This window comes from Strix uralensis, chromosome 1, assembly GCF_047716275.1.
Source record: "Strix uralensis isolate ZFMK-TIS-50842 chromosome 1, bStrUra1, whole genome shotgun sequence".
Lineage (NCBI taxonomy): Eukaryota > Metazoa > Chordata > Aves > Strigiformes > Strigidae > Strix > Strix uralensis.
The window spans coordinates 124499912-124516871 of record NC_133972.1 but is presented as its reverse complement, the minus strand read 5'-3'; the positions used below and the strand labels follow the sequence as shown (position 1 = coordinate 124516871).

The following is a 16960-nucleotide window of genomic DNA, read 5'->3' as shown; positions in this document are numbered from 1 at the left end:
CCAGAATGCATTTTTACATCTTCCTTAGGACAATTATTTAGACAAGTTTCCTGAAACATTGATCCATTTTAAGTCTGCCAACTTCAATGCTCCTTCTGGAGCATTAAAGTCCATACAGTTACTTTTAATTTATAATACTGCACAGTACCAGCACTTCTGAACTTCCAAACACAAAGTCTGCTTTGTTTCTTGTCCCAGGAGCAAGGAAAACAAGCTGATGCAACTGAAGAGTAACGCTACTTTTGTTACACCTGCCTACTGCCACCATACAAGTCGGATGACATTCAGCAGCATACTTTGATGTAATCAAACCAAAGCTACTAGGAAAACCGAAACTTTTGCTAATTTGTAGTTCCCAAACTGCAAGCAACTCACATGAGCACTCACCTTCACAGAAAAGTCTAACTGAATACTGATAAGATTCCAGAAAGCCAAAATATTAGGTAGAAAACCTGAAGATATGGGGGACTCTACTACGAGGGAAAAAAAAAAAAAAGTCCATCACAGTTCATTTCGGAGGAAAGCTAGTAAGGATTCAGACTTATCCTTGACTGCTGACTACCCAAAACATTATAGCATCATGTGAGTGCTGGGCAATCTACAGTGAAACTTACGGATTAAAGACAGTATTTTTTAAAAATTACATTAGTATGATGTATTTCCTTGACAGGTGCATGTCTTTGATAAAGACATGAAGAAAAAGAGGAAAGACAGAAAGGCAGAAAGACCAATATGTACCAGCAGCATAGGAACTGACATAAAACCAGTCCTCCTTTTACGCAACATCCTACCTGAATGTAACTGGAGCAACAGATGCTCCAACAAAGGAACTGTCCTGGCAAGAAATAATTACAGCAACAATAGCAATAAAGTGATTGCACATCTTGGGGTCTTAATATAGCGAGACCAAGACCAGCAGAATCAAAGTCACTTTCTTTTTTAAAAAAGCATTTAAATGCAGCCTGCCAGGGAAGAGCGGTAAGTTTAGATCCAACAGCACCTTCTCTCTCTTGGGAGAAAGTGCAGGTAGGAGCCTTGGCTAAGCCTCTGCTGCTGCTTATCAGCGCTACACAGTTCCTACATTAATATTTTCTTTGCCGCTCTAGGAATTACATCCGTAAGTGTGGTACCTCTCTAAAACTCTTGTCTCCAACATACGCTTTATGGAAGAAAGCGTTTCAAAGGGCAACACGCAATGAAATTTCAACATTACACTCTTTATGCAGGATAATATTTTGTTTCAATAACGGTTCCCCTCGGCCTGGTTGTAACAGTGAAAACAATTCCTCCGGAACAGCTTGCTTGGAGGGGGAGTAAGAGCAGTATGACTTGCACTGTAAGTGGGAGTTACTTCGCAGCCGCTAACCCACGCTCACGCTTCCCCGCGTTACTCGTTCATCCAAGTTCCACGAAAGCCTCAACTAGTCTTTTTCGAGTCACAAATCAAGGTAACTTGGCCACTGAGTTTTTGGTTAGTCCTCCTGCTCCTCACGCTATCCAGCAAAATAAAAAAGGTGCCTTAATCCAGAGACTTCCAGATCCATCCTCCAGACACGCTGTAAGCATCTCGGACGCTGGAAGCATCCCCGCTGCTCACCGACTTCACCCGTTCACGTTTCCAACGCCCTCCAAGACAGGCAGACACCCCCGTCCCCAGAAGTTTGGGGCAGAGAAGCAACGCGCCCCAAACTTTCGGCACCCCCGTGGAACACCCCGCCGCGGCGGCCGCAGCTGCCGTTCCCTCCCGCAGCGAGGGCAGGGTGCCGGGCTGCCGGGCGCGCACCGGCTGCCATCCCGCCCTGACAAACCGCGCTCCCCGGCGGCGGGCGGCGCGACACGCCACGTGAAGTCGCGACACAGGGCCGCCGCCCGCGGCCGCCCACTCACCTGGGGGCAGCTGGAAGTTGGCCGGTAACTGGAGGGCGGCCGCGGGCGGCCCCTTGGGCGCCACCGGTCGCGGGGCCCCGGGGGCGGCCCCCCGCGCCGCCGGGGTCCCCACGGGGGCGGCCGCCAGGCGCGGCGGCTGCGGGGCGGCGGAGGGCGCCGGGCCGCCGGGCAGCTGGGCGGCGGGGCCGCCCCGGTCGGGCGGCGGGCCGGCGGCGGGGGCGCAGAGGAGCCTCGCGGGCGGCGCGGCGGCCGCCTGCTCCGGCGGCCCGCCGGGCATCAGCCTGAGGGGGGCCGCCGCCGCCGAGGTGCTCATGGAGGAGGCGGAGAAGGAGGCGGCGAGGGGAGACGGGGGGCGGCCGCTTCGCGCAGAGCCCCGCGCCGCCCCGTGGCATCGCGGGCGGGGGACGCTCAGGCGCTGCCCCGGCCGCCGGCTCGCCCGCCGAAACACATGGTGGCCCCGCTCTGCCGGCTGCCGGCCGCCGCGCGCACGTGGGCCCGGCCGGCCCGGCCTCCCCTGCCGGCCACGGGAGGGGGCGGGGGGCGGGCGCGGGGCGGGCCCACACCGCCGGCGCGCCCTACTGCGGCGGCGCTCGGTCCGGCCCGGCCCCGCCGCCCCTCAGCGCCCGCCCGGCCGCGCCGCGCCGCCGCCCGCCGTGTTGATAGAGCCACGCGGACCCCCGCGCAGGCGCCGAGGGCCGCCTGCCCCCCCCCCCCCCCCCGCCCCGCCGCCACCAGGTGGGGCTGGGCCGGCGCTGAGGGGAAAGTTGGCGGTACTCCGCCTCTGCGGCGGTTGGGCTTTGCGGGGGCCGGGGTCCACGCTAGGGTGGAAGGGGAGGCGGCTGCCCTGCCCCGGGACGGGGTCTCGCCGCAGGGAGACGCTGTGTGGCCCCGCCGGACGGCGACGTCGCTCCCACCTGGCTGCGGGACCCGGCTCCCCGCCCGTCCCCAGAGCCCCGGTTTGAGTCCGCGGAGCCGGTGCGGCGCGGGTGGCCCCGGCAGAGCCGCGAAGCTGACAGCGAGCGGGCTGGGCCCTGCCCCCGCCGCCGTGCCAGCCTCCGGGCCGCTTCCCTGCGCCAGCCCGCCGAGGGCAGCGGGGGCTGCAGGGGGCCTCGAGGCTTCCCTTCCCGGCGGGAGGAGCTCGGCAAGCGCGGGGCGTGCCCCGTATGGCGCTCGGCTCCCGAGCGGAGCTGAACTTGCCGACGGGCCGACAAGGCGCAAGCAAGCGCGTACCTGGAAGGAGAAGGGGGACGAAGTCGTCCCGTTTGACCTTCACGCTCAGGGCCCGATGTGAAGGAAGACTCCCTCCCCTTGCAAAGCAAGCGTAATCGTTACAGGGTACATGCAGCACCGCTTTAAAAAAACATTTCAGGAGTATAACAAAGTTTTTGCTCGTTTGATAGGGATGTCAGCATGACCTTCAGTAATTCTGTTTCAAGGTTTTTGCATGTCATAGCCAAGTTAGGGGTAAATTTCAATAGTTTTGAAGCATGCTTACACATGTGCTTCTCTTTACCCATAAAACTTAAGGGGCGTTGCTGTCTGCCCAAGTTGAGCACAGTATTAAGTGATGTACAACCAAGGCCTGGTGAACAGTTTGTTACAGTGGTACAGAAAGCTCAAAATCCAAGAAAATTTTAGGAGAGCAAAAAATAATTTCCCTTTTAATTACTCTTGTATTAAAATATCCTTTGCAACTATGTTTTCCAGGTAAAAATGTAGACAAGAAAGTAATCCTTGAGGATACACTGAAAATCATGCAAAACGTGAACAGAATGCATGAAGTTACACAACTTTTTTTCCGTGCCCTGATAGATAGTTTCATGCACTGCTGCTTACAGGCTTGTCAGACTCTGGGAGCAAAGGAAACACACCTCATTTTTGACCATTTCCATTCACAACCTTGCTCGATTGCACAGTGTTGCCGCTTTAAAATGCTGTCAGAAGCAACTCAGCTACAGAACGGAAACCGCTTGAGATGAGAACTGGAAGCATATGGCCACAGCTTAATTTCCAGCATGGTCACAACACAGGTGTACCTTCCCAAACTCCAATACTACAGGTAGCAACAGACATGCAGATAAGGTGCATGGACTAGCTGGTAAGTGCCTTTTACATGCATATCAAGTTAATTCTAGCATGCTTTCACCACTGTTGTTACACTGGTAGCTTTAACTGATTGCAGAAAGCACAGCTATCACCTGCATTTGCAACATACCAGGTGCAAAACACAGTGCCACAGAAGCCTATATTCAAGAACACAAAATACCCCTATTTAGGATCCAAACACAGTATTTGCTCTCTCACACAGCATCCCTTCTCCCTCACCTTGCCTCAGCTCTCACCGTGCCTACCATTCCAGAAGAAACTCAGCCCAAAATCCCAAAGAGGAGGCAGCAGACATGGTTACAGTTTCCAAGTATGAGAGCAGGGTTGGATGATGGTGGAAGAGGTGGTGATGGGATAACACAGGAGGGAGGTAGTCTCTCTACCCCTTAGAGCTCTGCCAAGTCTGAGCAAATTAAATCACTTCTCAAGTGTATAAAGCTGCATTACACACAGAGTAACAACCAGGGTACAGTGAGTTACCTCCCACATGCCAAAGGGTGCTCAGAGACCAGGAGACAGGCAAGCTTCAGTTCTAGCAAAGACCAAGAGTGACTAACAGGAGGAGGAGGATGCAAGTGAAGGCATGCTGTCCACTGTTCTTGGATTTCAGGAAGAACGAAGTTGGCTTATTATGTAAGGCCAAGTTTTTCCTCTTCCTGGGGCCATTCAACTTCTGAAGGAATCTCTGAGACACCCATGCAAGTGCTCAGGAATGAAAGCATATCTAGAAGAGACAAAAAGAAACAGCTGAAGAAGACAGAAGTGTATGCACTACAGCTGTGAGGCACAGCAGAGTGTGAAAAAAGGAAGGAGAAAATACAACATAGTGAGAGAAAAACATAAGGAGATTGCAAAAGGAGCAAAGGAAATGATGTGAAAGAAAACACAGGAAAAGGTATAGCACAATGATAATAAAGAGAAAAAACCCAAAACACTGAACAAAGCCCAGAAGATTTAGAAATACACATGTCTCTCAAAAAATTCTGGGCTCCGTTAAAGTGCCATAAGTGTCCTTGCCAAACAAAGCAGATGCACCCCTCATTCTATGAAACTGCGCAGAAAATAAAAGGTCCTTTTTTCACACTGGAAAAATATATTACCAGTATGCAGTCTTCATTACCCAGAAAAAAAAAAATGCAAAAAGTCAGTCAGAATAACAAGGAACAAAGAATCCAGAATTTTAAAGCTGTTTTCATAACTGAACAGGTTATAACGCATGTAAGGAGAGTTACTTTTGTCACTACCTGGAGTTTGGGGTTTTTTTTTAAATCTTTATTTTCTTGGGTGACTGCTACCACCAAAAAACCCCATGCATTGAAAAAAACCTTTGAATTAAGTCATCATTCTTGTCTACAGCTTTTTCCCCAGGACATACTGATAAATATGGTAACTGCTTTTCCAAGTCAGCTGAAGATACATCGAGCTGTTCAATCCATGAATGCCCAGCCTTGGCAAATTGACCTGCTTCACCACTTCAAATAAACCATGAATGGACTCATCTGACATTCATGTAGAAGTATCTTCTTTACCTTCCAGGCATAGGAAAGCATTAGTGTAAACAAAAGGAACCATTAGGTTCTATACTGCCCATAGTTTGGTCTGCATAACCCTTTCCAACAGCTGAGACTTACACAGTGCACACTGAATCAGTCTCTGCTGTTCTAAGCTTTCCTGAGGCTTTCAAATAGCGTATTTAACATACAAATCAACTACCCATCCTCCAAAATTTCTGTCCTTAACTCTTCCAAAGACAGACCTTTATAAAAGTCCCTAGATCTTAAGTCAGTTTCATATCCAACACTTTGGTTTTAGTTTCCTACAACCCTATAAAATCCATCTAATATGCTTCAGGGTTTTTAATCTGTCAGTGATCCTTTTTACAAAAGTTTTATTTTCTCTCCAATTGATAAATCATCAATTAAACACAACCAGCAAATTAGCTGGAATGAGAAACTCGTAATATTTGCCTTAAGCTTTTCTTAAATGACAGAGACTCAGAAGCATTACAGAATTAACTTAAGCATATAACGGCAACATGAAGGAAAGAAATATGGCTGAAGATTTAATCTCATTAGTTAAAATAGTTAATTTTAATGGGAAAAAATAAAAGCTTACCATGAAACAAGCTAAATAGTAACAAAGAACACTAGCTCTTCAGGGAAAAAAAATGCTGAAAGAAATGAGATACTGTAGGTAAGAACAGTAAAAAAATCAGGGAATAGAAAATTTCATTTAAAAAAAAAAAGCAAGAATGAGTTAGTTGGAAATGCAGGAATAGAAGATATGACCAAAAATATTAAGTAACGGGAATATAATTGCAAATATGAATTTATTTACTAATGAAAATGACTAAGTGAAATCACAGCTGGCTATTTAATATCCTCAGTATCCACAGCTCTTCATTAAGTTTGCAATTTCAGTGATTTTTTTTTTTAATTTATACTCAGCATTACAGTCTGACCTGGTTTTTCTGTCTTGACTGATGATCTTTTATGGAGGTGCTTCTTTCTTTTGGACATTCAGGTCACAAATGCAAAACCAAACATTATACTTATCTATATAAAAGTCAAACTCGTTGTTCCATGAGGTACAATACACTGCAGCTTTAAAACCTTATAAAACATTTAAAAGTACAACAGGAAGGTACAGCAAAAGAATTAGGCACATACTCTTACACTGTTCTAATCTATAAAGCTTGGTTGACTCTACTGAGCTACTAATAACAAGAGAGCTAACTGAACTTGGAGCTTAGCCATGCAGGGAGGCATGTTAAGTCCCAGCAGAGCAAAGCCTACCTGGCTGTGCAGCTGCAGTTCCTGCCAGTCTGGGCAACCGAAGCTACGTCATGAAGCCACAAAAGTGATGTGATGAGGTGGGAAGGTCAGGGAAGCACATGCACCTCACAAGCTAGGCTTTAAGTGAGGAAGAAAGATCAGAAGACTAAATGAACTGAGGGAGAAAGAAGGGAGGAATGGGCACAAGCAACAGAAATGGGTAGCTGAAAATATACAGTAACAGGAAATAGGTATGGTAAAATGCCTCTACAAAAAAGATTCACAGTATTAAAGGCTTAGCCATTGGGCACAAACATATTCTGAATGGAACACAGAGTAAAAAAGATTAATCTAAGACTTCACATTTTAAGAATTACATAACTGTAGTTAAGTCATGCTGGATACCACTTGCTAGCCAGTAAAATTCACTAGAAGAAGGCAGTTTCATCACTGAAGCGTTATGTAAAGTGACACTGCTTACCTATTTTTCATTAATAATGTACAGCATTGCAACACTTAGTAAATGAAACAGAACACAAATCAGAATTTTACTGGAGTCATAATACAGTAATTATCCCCTTTACAAAAAGTTACAGCAGAAAAGAAAAAAAAAGGGGGGGGTTCTGAGAGATTTTACATATCCTGTACAGCACTAACCAGGGGCAATCATCACCTTCTGGAAAACATATTAGTAACTTTTTGTGCCAAATACACCTGCAAAAAAAAAAAAAAAAAAAAAAAAGATTATGTGAATATACGCCTCTTTGCACAGTGCAAGATGAACGAGCATATTGGGTTCAGCACAGGTGTAGCTCCATCAAGTTTCAGGAAAACTACAGAACTCAGGAAGAAACAAGTTCATTCAGCAACTCTATGCACTGTAGACAATTACTGCCTCTTAGAACTTCAAAAACATTATAACAGCCATCATAATTGTTCTGCAACAAGTATTTTTCTCTTTTTTTTTTTCAGATTCTTTTTCTCTTCTCTATTTCTACAACTTGCATTTCAATATCTTTTGCACTAAAAATCTGAGTAAAACAAAATTACTAATTCCATTATTTCCAATTGTGATGCTCTAATCTAGTTACATTCCATAGCAAAAAACTGTGCTGCTAAATATTTATAAAGCATTTCAAAGTGATGCAAACAGTCAGAATCAGACTTATGAATCAGATAATGGTGAATTAAGAGACTGCTGGCAACTAGCGGTGGAGCTACCAGAGGGGCTAAACGGGACTGCATCCCCTTCCCACCAGCCACGGTAAGGCTGAGCGAAAGCTGTAACACAAAATACATCAGTAAAATCCGAAATTCAGCTGCAGACAAATGAAAACTGGTGTTGGTGTTCACCTACCTCCTTAAAAAGGGACTAGAATTCTGTTGAGGGACGTCTTCCTGTTTTTTCATGCTGTGCCTTAGTATTAAACAAGCTCAGATGTCAGTCGGAACCATACTCCACTAGGTTACTTTCTAAAATGTAAAAATATGTACTATAATTAATTGTGTTTATCAGCATTTTATAAACACATAGGTAGTTATGCCAGCTATCAGAAATTTTTATTTCTAAAAGAAAACAGAACACTCTGGGGAGTATTCCAACGTTGTTGGGAAAATAAACCTACAGCACAGTTGTTTTTTCTCTGAGGAAAAAACTCTCAAACCAAAACCAAAAAACCCACTAGGTTGGGTTTAGAAAAAGGACATAGTAAATCAGTTTCATCAGGGCAAATCATGAATTCTCCTTCAAATGACAAGGTTGAGTCCTTGTTTCCTTTTATCCTCATAAGTATCACGTTGTAGGAAGCTATTGCTGGAGTGGTGTGTTTAATTTCCACCTCCCTGTGCTTGCATATCATCTTGGATTAAGCAGGTGCATGTTTTTTAGCTGAACTGCTAGCCTTCCACTGGGAATTCATAATTTGATTCACCCATAACACACACAAAGCATAAAAGCATGGAAATACATGATTTCTGAACCTGTAACTGCAATCTTCCTTATTTTACATCCATGGATGTTTCAAGCAAGCTGGTTTACTTGATCAAAAATAGTAAGTGCCTAACAAGGATTTATCTTTTTACTTCTTTTGCTGAATAATAACAAGATTTTTTTTTTCCTCTTCCCTCCCCCTCACTGTTCTCATATTTGAATGGTTGGAGAACTATTTTAAACTTTGAACAAATGTTAAAACTAAAAATTGCTTAACTTATTTAAATATTTGGGAAAATATGTTTACATATTGCTCCCTCCCCCATTTTCTCTGTGCTGTTTTCCTAAACATTGAAGTCACAGTCACTTGCTGTACTATTGTATTGGGAGAGATGAAATGCACACTGAATTTCAAAGCACATGCTCGTCATTCAAATTTGTTATTCAAGCTGAAGGCCTAGATACAGTCAATAGGAAATCCTAGATACCTGTAGTTAGGCCAGGTAGATTTGAGTTCATCCCTTCTCTCCATCCACACCTGAGAGGTACTAGAGAAAAAAAAAAATACAAACCCCAAACATGATGAGCTAGAACAATGAACACAGTTTTGAAGATGGTATCTTTATTTTTTCTAACAACTATCACAGAATCATGGAATGGCTGAGGTTGGAAGGGACGTCTGGAGGTCCTCTGGTCTAACCCCTTCCTGCCCAAGCAGGGCCACCTAGAACCAGTTGCCCAGGACTGTGCCCAGACAGCTTTTGAACATCTCCAAGGAGGGAGACTCTACAACCTCTCTGGGCAACCTGTGCCAGTGCTCGGTCACCCTCACAGTAAAAAAAGAGTTTGCTGATGTTTAGAGGGAACCTCCTGTGTTTCACTTTGTGCCTGTTACCTCTGGTCCTGTCACTGCGCACCCCTGAAAGGAGCCTGGCTCTGTCCTCTTTGCACCCTCCCTTCAGGTATTTGTAGACTTTGGTAAGATCCCCCTGAGCCTTCTCTTCTCCAGGCTGAGCGGTCCCAGCTCTCTCAGCTTTCCTTATAGAGCAGATGCTCCAGTCCCTTCATCATCTTTGTTGTGGCCCTTCGCTGGACTCTCCGGTATGTCCGTGTCTGTCTTGTACTGGAGAGCCCAGCGCTGGACACAGCACTCCAGGTGTAGCCTCACCAGTGCTGAGTGGAGGGGAAGGATCACCTCCCTCAACCTGCTGGCAATGCTTTGTAGTACGTAGTAAGTGTTAAAGTAACTGTTCCAAAAAATAAAAATACTCTATTCTGATAATATTTTTATGTAAATTTTTGTATGTATTCTAAAGCCTGTATTTTCCACTTTTGATAGAAACGGAAGCCATTAAGCTATGAAGGGACTACAGCATGTCAGAAATACTGCGATAAGGATCACTGCAGGATAAAACATCGCTATCATTTTCATAATTTTCAAAAACATTGATAATGTCTTTTACAACCCCTGCAAGAAGCACATTGCCATACACCTTCCTACACTGCTTCCTGCATGAAACATTCCCAACAGTCTCTTACACTATTATAAATTAGCAGCAATCACTATAGCTCCCAGCACTATCAATCTAGAGAGACACTACAAAAAGTCACCTAACATTGTACCACCAGATGTTAGGGGAGATTTCATACATCAAGTTAAATGCACAGGTGTCACCTGGAATAATTTTTGTGAGATTTTGTATACCAGTTATATACTTGTTTCCTATAAAGTCATTAACATATACCTGTGGTGTCTGGTTTCTCCCTGTTATAGCAAGTTCAATGTTTTTTCCATCAGATTTCACAGCGTAACATACAATGAAATCATTAAAACAAATATATTTATGAAACATTTTACGTTTTCATGAAGGAAAGAAGCTCAAGCTTTTCCTGAAGCATTTATCATGTACTTTGTACTGGATTACTTCTTAGCAAAGCTGCTTATTAATTAGGTGGTGTCCTTTTGAATTCCTGTAACTTCTTCTGGGTAACTCCTTTCCAAAAACCAGTTTTAGCATTGCCACCAACTGCATTGGCCTGTGGAGGACAGAAGGGAAGTTATAAGTCTCCCCACAACATGCATTAGCTTACATGTTGTAATCAATTGTATAAAGGCTTGTGTACATTTCATACTGGGACTCCCTCACTATCACTATGCAATATGTGGTACACAACTTGCCTGTCTGCCAGGTCAATGATTTCCTCTTGCAGCTTCTACTTAGAATCTGATAACATTTTAATACTTGATCTCAGGGTCTCTGGGAACATAAATAATATGACAACAGCAGTTCTCAATTTTTTCATGCCACACATGTCTTTTTCTTTATATGAACTATTCTAGCACTCTGTGTTTGCCAAAACCTCTTCTGATGTAGAAGCAGGGGAAAGACAGAAATTTCAAAACCCTTTAACACGGTCCTGTGAGCAATAGTTGAAGAAACTCAAATTCTGGCCATGGGAGAAGCATTCTGAGTAAGCCAGGATGTAGAATGTTTTACTAACCTATGTAGGTCTGTATTCAGCATCTTACAAATGCCATGGCTTGGGGTTTTGTTGGTTTGGTTGGGGGTTTTTTTGCAAAAAGCCAAGAAGTTCTGTCTGGAGAAACTGCCAAAGTTTGGTACCTGTTTCTTTACATCAGAGAAGAAAAAAAAGGCACACGCAAGGTTTCTCTCAAATGGAATTCAAAACTTTTTTCAGTTTCACTGTCATCTAAATTTCTATCAGGTCTTCCTGGTGAATTGAAGAGTTTCCACATGGTCTGGTATGCAAGACTGGCTTCCAGTGCTGCAGCTCTTGTCTTTTCTTGCAAGATCTAGTGAATAAATGTTTTTAGTGATTCAAGGATTACCTTCCCCTCTCTGAAGTTTAATAATTAAAAAAAAAATTCTAATGTAATAATAGTTAAAAAAAAAATCACTAATATTTGTTCATTTAAAAGGGAAGTGGAAGGTGGGCAGAAGTTTCATCTGGGTTTACTGAGGAGCTGATTATGACCATCTCCACCTGTGCCATGACTTTGTCAACTAACCGTATCCCTGGAGGCCCAACCGCCAATACACCTCTGCCAATTTTGCAGACAAGGTTCCATCAGCATTTTCCCAAATTAAAATGAGAATGGCAACGATAGTGTCTTACACTGTTTACAGTGCAAAAAAGTACATTCAGAGAGTTGTTTTTCTTTTAATGTTTACAATACTATCATCAATAAGCCAGTTGTCAGATTTTGTAAATACTCAGCTTTTCAGGGGCTTATTGCTTGATCTAGCCAACATCTATCTGCATGTTCCAGGACTCTTTCCCAGATAGCTCAAAACCACCTTTGAAGTATCATGATAGCTGATGAGCACAGTGGTCTGTGTTTTTGTCTGAGTTCATTAGAGATGAAAGAAATCCACAGGACAGGGGAAAAGCAGATGGTGGCTAGGACTTCCCTGCTTTCTGGCTCTTGGGATTCAAGCAGGGAACATAAACCGTAATCTAATTAACTACACCCTTGAGGCAAAAACTAGGGAATAAGAGGCAACTACAGGCAGGTCCCAGCAGGACAGGGAACCAAGGAGGCGTGATGGGCTTATCACAGTATAGAACAGTAGAAGACTGCAAAGCGAAAACACTACTGCTTGCATCAGTAAGTAACTCTGCTACTCTGCATTCACCTTGGCAAAAATAAAACCAATCAAATGTGCAATAATTAAGAAAGGATGAAAGAAGGAATTAGGACTTCTTACCTTTTGTCCGTAACCTCCAAGTTAACTCAAATCTCAGAACAAACATGGGCGGGAGATAATGGTAACAGCAAGAATGGCTATTACCTGACAAATTATCTAAAAGGCAACTTTCCCCACTGTGGTGGTTTAGTCCCTGCAGGGGTCTGAGACCACGTGGCCGCTGCCCCTCCCCCACAAAGGGAGTGAAATACAAAGCCCTGGGGCTGAGATAAGGACAGGTTTAATACAACAGTGCAACAGCAACAAAACAAACAATAACAATAATAATAACAGTAATAACAATGAACAGAGCAAGGTATGTATGGATACAGCAGTGAGAGGAATGGCTACACAAAGGCACAAGCTCACCGATTCTCCCGGGCTTGGGTGCCAGGACATGATGTCAGCATGGTATATGAATAACCCAGCTAGAGCTTCCCCCCACTGCTGGAGAAACTTAACCCTATCCTAGCTAAACCAGGACACCCACAAAGTTTCTTAAATAGAGACAATGCAAAGTGTTTACTTACTTGCCAGTTTTAGCAGCTATGTTAAAGCCATCAGTAGCATTAAGAGCTGTAAGAAAAATGGCAAAAAATCAAAATGGTAAAACTAGCATTTATGTATGAACACAGTAATAATAAATATTTACATAATCAAACTATCCACTTGGAAACAAAGATTTGTCAATACAGAAGTGATATTCACTATTCAACTTTCTCTTTGGATTTTTTATTTCATTGGTGGACAAAGACAGAGAGAAATTCATAAAATACACAGACCATACATAAAACTAGTGTACAACTTTAAAGGATCTTTATGTCCTTCAGTCCTTTGCCTCAAAACAAACATGGTCTTTGATTTTGCCTTCACCAAGGCACATATGCTCATGGGTCTGGGGGAGTTTTAATCCATTCTACAGAAAAATTGTTCCAGTTTACACATAAGCAAAGTATGGAAGCTATTACATCATGCTGGTGTACTATCTTCCTCCCTCCTCTTCTCCTTCTAAATTTGGAAGACAGTTATTTTCAAAGATAATTAATCCAAAGCCTTCTGAGCAGTAAAGGTGGACAGCGCCCCTGTCTGCACTGGAGGGACCAATCCACTGCAGCAGCTTTCAGCTGCCTTAGCTATACCTATGCCAGAACAGAAAAGTCATCAGCACATGGGTCCAGATGCTGGAGCTTGGTTATCTCTATTGCTACAGTGATCTCTGGCACACACTGGGAGCAGGCAGCCAGGAGACACAGCAAGCCCATTTTGGAGGCAAGGAGCGTCTGGTATAAACATGGTCTCAGAGACAAAAAGTGGGCTTTGGCAATTTTGTTCACTAATGAAGAGGTACCCCATCAGCTCATGCACTACAAGAGCTTTCAGAAACCACTAGGGACAAACTCAGCAATGAAATCACTCTGGTAAATTAAAGTGGTAAACATCTGATTGACTGAGCACAAAGAATGGACAACACCAGCTGTAGTCAGGTGTGACCATTCCTTTAGCCAGGGGACTTTCTCAACCCTGCCTCTACCTGTCTCCATTTAGTAATACTACTACTCTTGGTCATTGCCTCCATGACCAACCAACGTATTCAACAGCTTCCCTGCAATTGGAATGGGACCCAGAATATAATCATCCAGATTGCTCTCTTGCTACTGTTTCCAGCAGCACAGCTGCAACACCGACAGGGAGAGCTTCTAGTGTGAACAGACTGTACACAGAAGGGTTCACCATATTTGTTCCAGTCCTGCTTGAGTCAATTACAAAAACATGTGATCAAGAGCAAGGTATGACTCAAAATTCTCCACTACAAAAAGTCCAGTAATGGCCTAGTTGCTGTTTGTGTTCTTTCAAATACAGTTGATGTGCAAGTTTTAAGTAACTATACAGAAAAGTTTCTATAAAAAGCAACGGAGGAACAAAAAAAAAAAATCACTAAAGAAACACAAGACATATTTCAGATGGAATTTATTTTTTTTCTGTATGAACAGGCTACCATTTCTTGCAGCAAGTATTAAGCTTTTGTAAAGCTTTTACATCTATTTATGTATTTTTACCATAGTTTATTTCTAAAACCAAGTATGTTTCCGTGACTTACCTTGAATATTCCTTCTGATCCTGTTGATACTTGGTTCAGAATTCAACATACAATGTCAGAGACATGCACTGAGTATGCAAAAACTTTTAATGCATAAAATTGATTCTTCATACAGTCCATATATGCAGCACTTACATATAAATACTTAGATACTTACAGACAATATATATATATATTAAGTTGACTCTTACGTTCTAAGACCAGTAGGTACCAGATGGATCTGTCTGGTTCAGGACTCCCACTGCTATTAAAGCCCACAGTCAAGGCAGATGTACCAAAAGACCTACAGCCGTTGCTTTGCATGCAGCACCATGGGAAAGCTGACAGTTTCAGCATCGCAGAAAATTAAGAAATTTACTGGTCCAACACACAAGCAAAGCACAAGACTGAAAAGGCTGAAATCAACTCTTCATCATAAAATTCTTCACTTACAATATATCAACATCTTATTTTTGATCTCCAGAAGTTAGTTTGTGGTCAGTGTTCTAGTTATGCTACTCCATTCAAGTCACACACAAGTAACTAAGGCAAAACAGGCTTCACTGCAAAGAAACTACTCCCTGTTAAAACCACACAGACTACAGGAATTAAGGCTTAATCAGATTATCCCTTAACATGATCTCAGGCACAGTTGTGAACTGATTTGAAGGAACATCTCAGATGGTTGCAATCAATCAGCCTGCTCACAGGTGTTCTGCTAGTCTTTATTTGCAGATAAGAATCTGTATCTGCAAGTTTTACATTCAATTTGGCCTTTCACATTGATCTCTTCTGTGAGGGATCCTGTTGTTTTCTTTTTAAGTTTATATTTTTATCACAGCTCTTTTATACAGTAATAACATTTGGGCTCTCTGCATTATTATTTCCAAATTATACAATAAGGTTCTTCACAGATATATATATATATGAGGAACAGTTATGTTTGCTGGTGCTCCTTAAAATAAAAGAGCTCAAAATGGTGATTATTTTCTTGTGAAAAAGTTATTTTTCTCAAGGGATATTAACTTTTTTTAAGAAGTTGTGCAAAGGAAACTTAACTTGACTTCCTTTTTTTTACAGATAATAATAGAAACAACTGGTTTGTTTTCAATACTCAGGATCATCTGACGCTTTTAAGCGGAAACCTAAAAGTGTCAAACTGCTTACATGCTAAAGTTGCAAAGCAGTATGGAGTGTATTCTACTGTAACTGGACCCTCGAGAGTCAGTTTATGGTGCTGTTAGTCATTATTCTGGCACCAGCAGCCAGGTCTGTGTAATCACAATGATAAAGTCATCACAAAGACTCTTTCATTAACTAGCAACAAATTATTATTCAAGAAGGAGCAAACTGTTGCAACTTTTTTTCAAGTCAGAAACTGCTGAAAAAGCAATGTAGGTGAAGATAGGAACAAATTCAAAACAGCACATAGAAGTAACTTTATTCTGAGGAACAGCAACTTTAAGTAAATTTCAGGCCGTTACGGTGTTTAATTTTACAGAAAGTTAATTTACAAATTAAATATGGATTTAGCCCCTCCAAAACCACATATGAAAATACACTGCTCCCTACTGTACAACACATTATGGTTTTGGTATTGTACCACTCCCTCCACCCCACAGTACCAGGAAATGGGGGTTACAGCACCGTAATAGTGTATAAGAAGAGAGGGTTGCTGAAGTACATCCTTATTCCTCTTCATTACAAGCTACTGTAGAAAACCCAAGGCACAGTTTCACATTATAAATTTCCTGACAGTAAAGCCAGTTGAGTAGGTTCCTGATTTCCCGATTTCCTAGTCAATTATTCACTTGTTCACTGGTGTAGTTCTTCATTCTCCCATTCTCCCACAAATTCATCTGCTTGTGAGGCCAGTGAAAACACTCAGCTTCAGAAAGTAAAAGATAATATTTTTTTTTAAGTTGGATCATTTTGGTGAGCCATTTACTACAAAAAGCTGAAAATTTCTATCACTTGGAATCCCCTTCTTGCAGAGCAGCTCCATGTTCAGCATCAGACAATCTAAGAGCACAGTGCTATCAAAAGAGGAGATTCTCCTGTCTCCTGTCCCTCACTGCACCTTCTCATCTCTCCTTGTGTTAGGACGAGTTGTTCTGCAGCTGTTACGTCAGATCAGTGTATGGACCCAACTCAGAACTACATTCTGTTTGACCAGCTGAGTTTTGTTTTCATCCTTTCTGAAAGCACGCAAAGAGGACAGTTTCACATCCTGATAGGATGACCTAAATGGAGACTGACACAAAAAGCAGCATTTCTGTTCTTCTCAACCACTTCCAGAGAGACATTCCTGCAGCTTCCCCTGAACTAGATTTAACAATCACACAACTTTGTGGCAACTCACCAAAACAAGAATTCACTTTGCATCAGATCAGTAAGTTTAGGACTGTTTTCTTCAGTAGTAGTTTGCATGCACAGTTGGTTAGGTGTAACATCAAATTGCACCCTCAGTGGGTGA

At 43.0% G+C, this 16960-nt stretch overlaps 1 protein-coding gene and 1 long non-coding RNA gene across 2 annotated transcripts in view; both read right to left on the bottom strand.

Moving 5' to 3' along the window:
* TAF4B (TATA-box binding protein associated factor 4b) overlaps positions 1-2200 on the bottom strand; it is a 74944-nt gene extending 72744 nt beyond the window's left edge. The window contains exon 1 of the mRNA XM_074893450.1: positions 1888-2200. Coding sequence (XP_074749551.1) covers positions 1888-2200 — 313 coding nt within the window. The remainder of the gene's footprint in view (positions 1-1887) is intronic.
* Positions 2201-8165: 5965 nt separating this feature from the next.
* LOC141954171 (uncharacterized) lies at positions 8166-10695 on the bottom strand. Its single transcript, XR_012632119.1, has 3 exons — positions 10556-10695; positions 9186-9245; positions 8166-8240 (listed from the first exon to the last, which is right to left on the bottom strand). It is a non-coding gene; the product is annotated as an uncharacterized LOC141954171 (long non-coding RNA).
* Positions 10696-16960: the final 6265 nt, after the last annotated feature.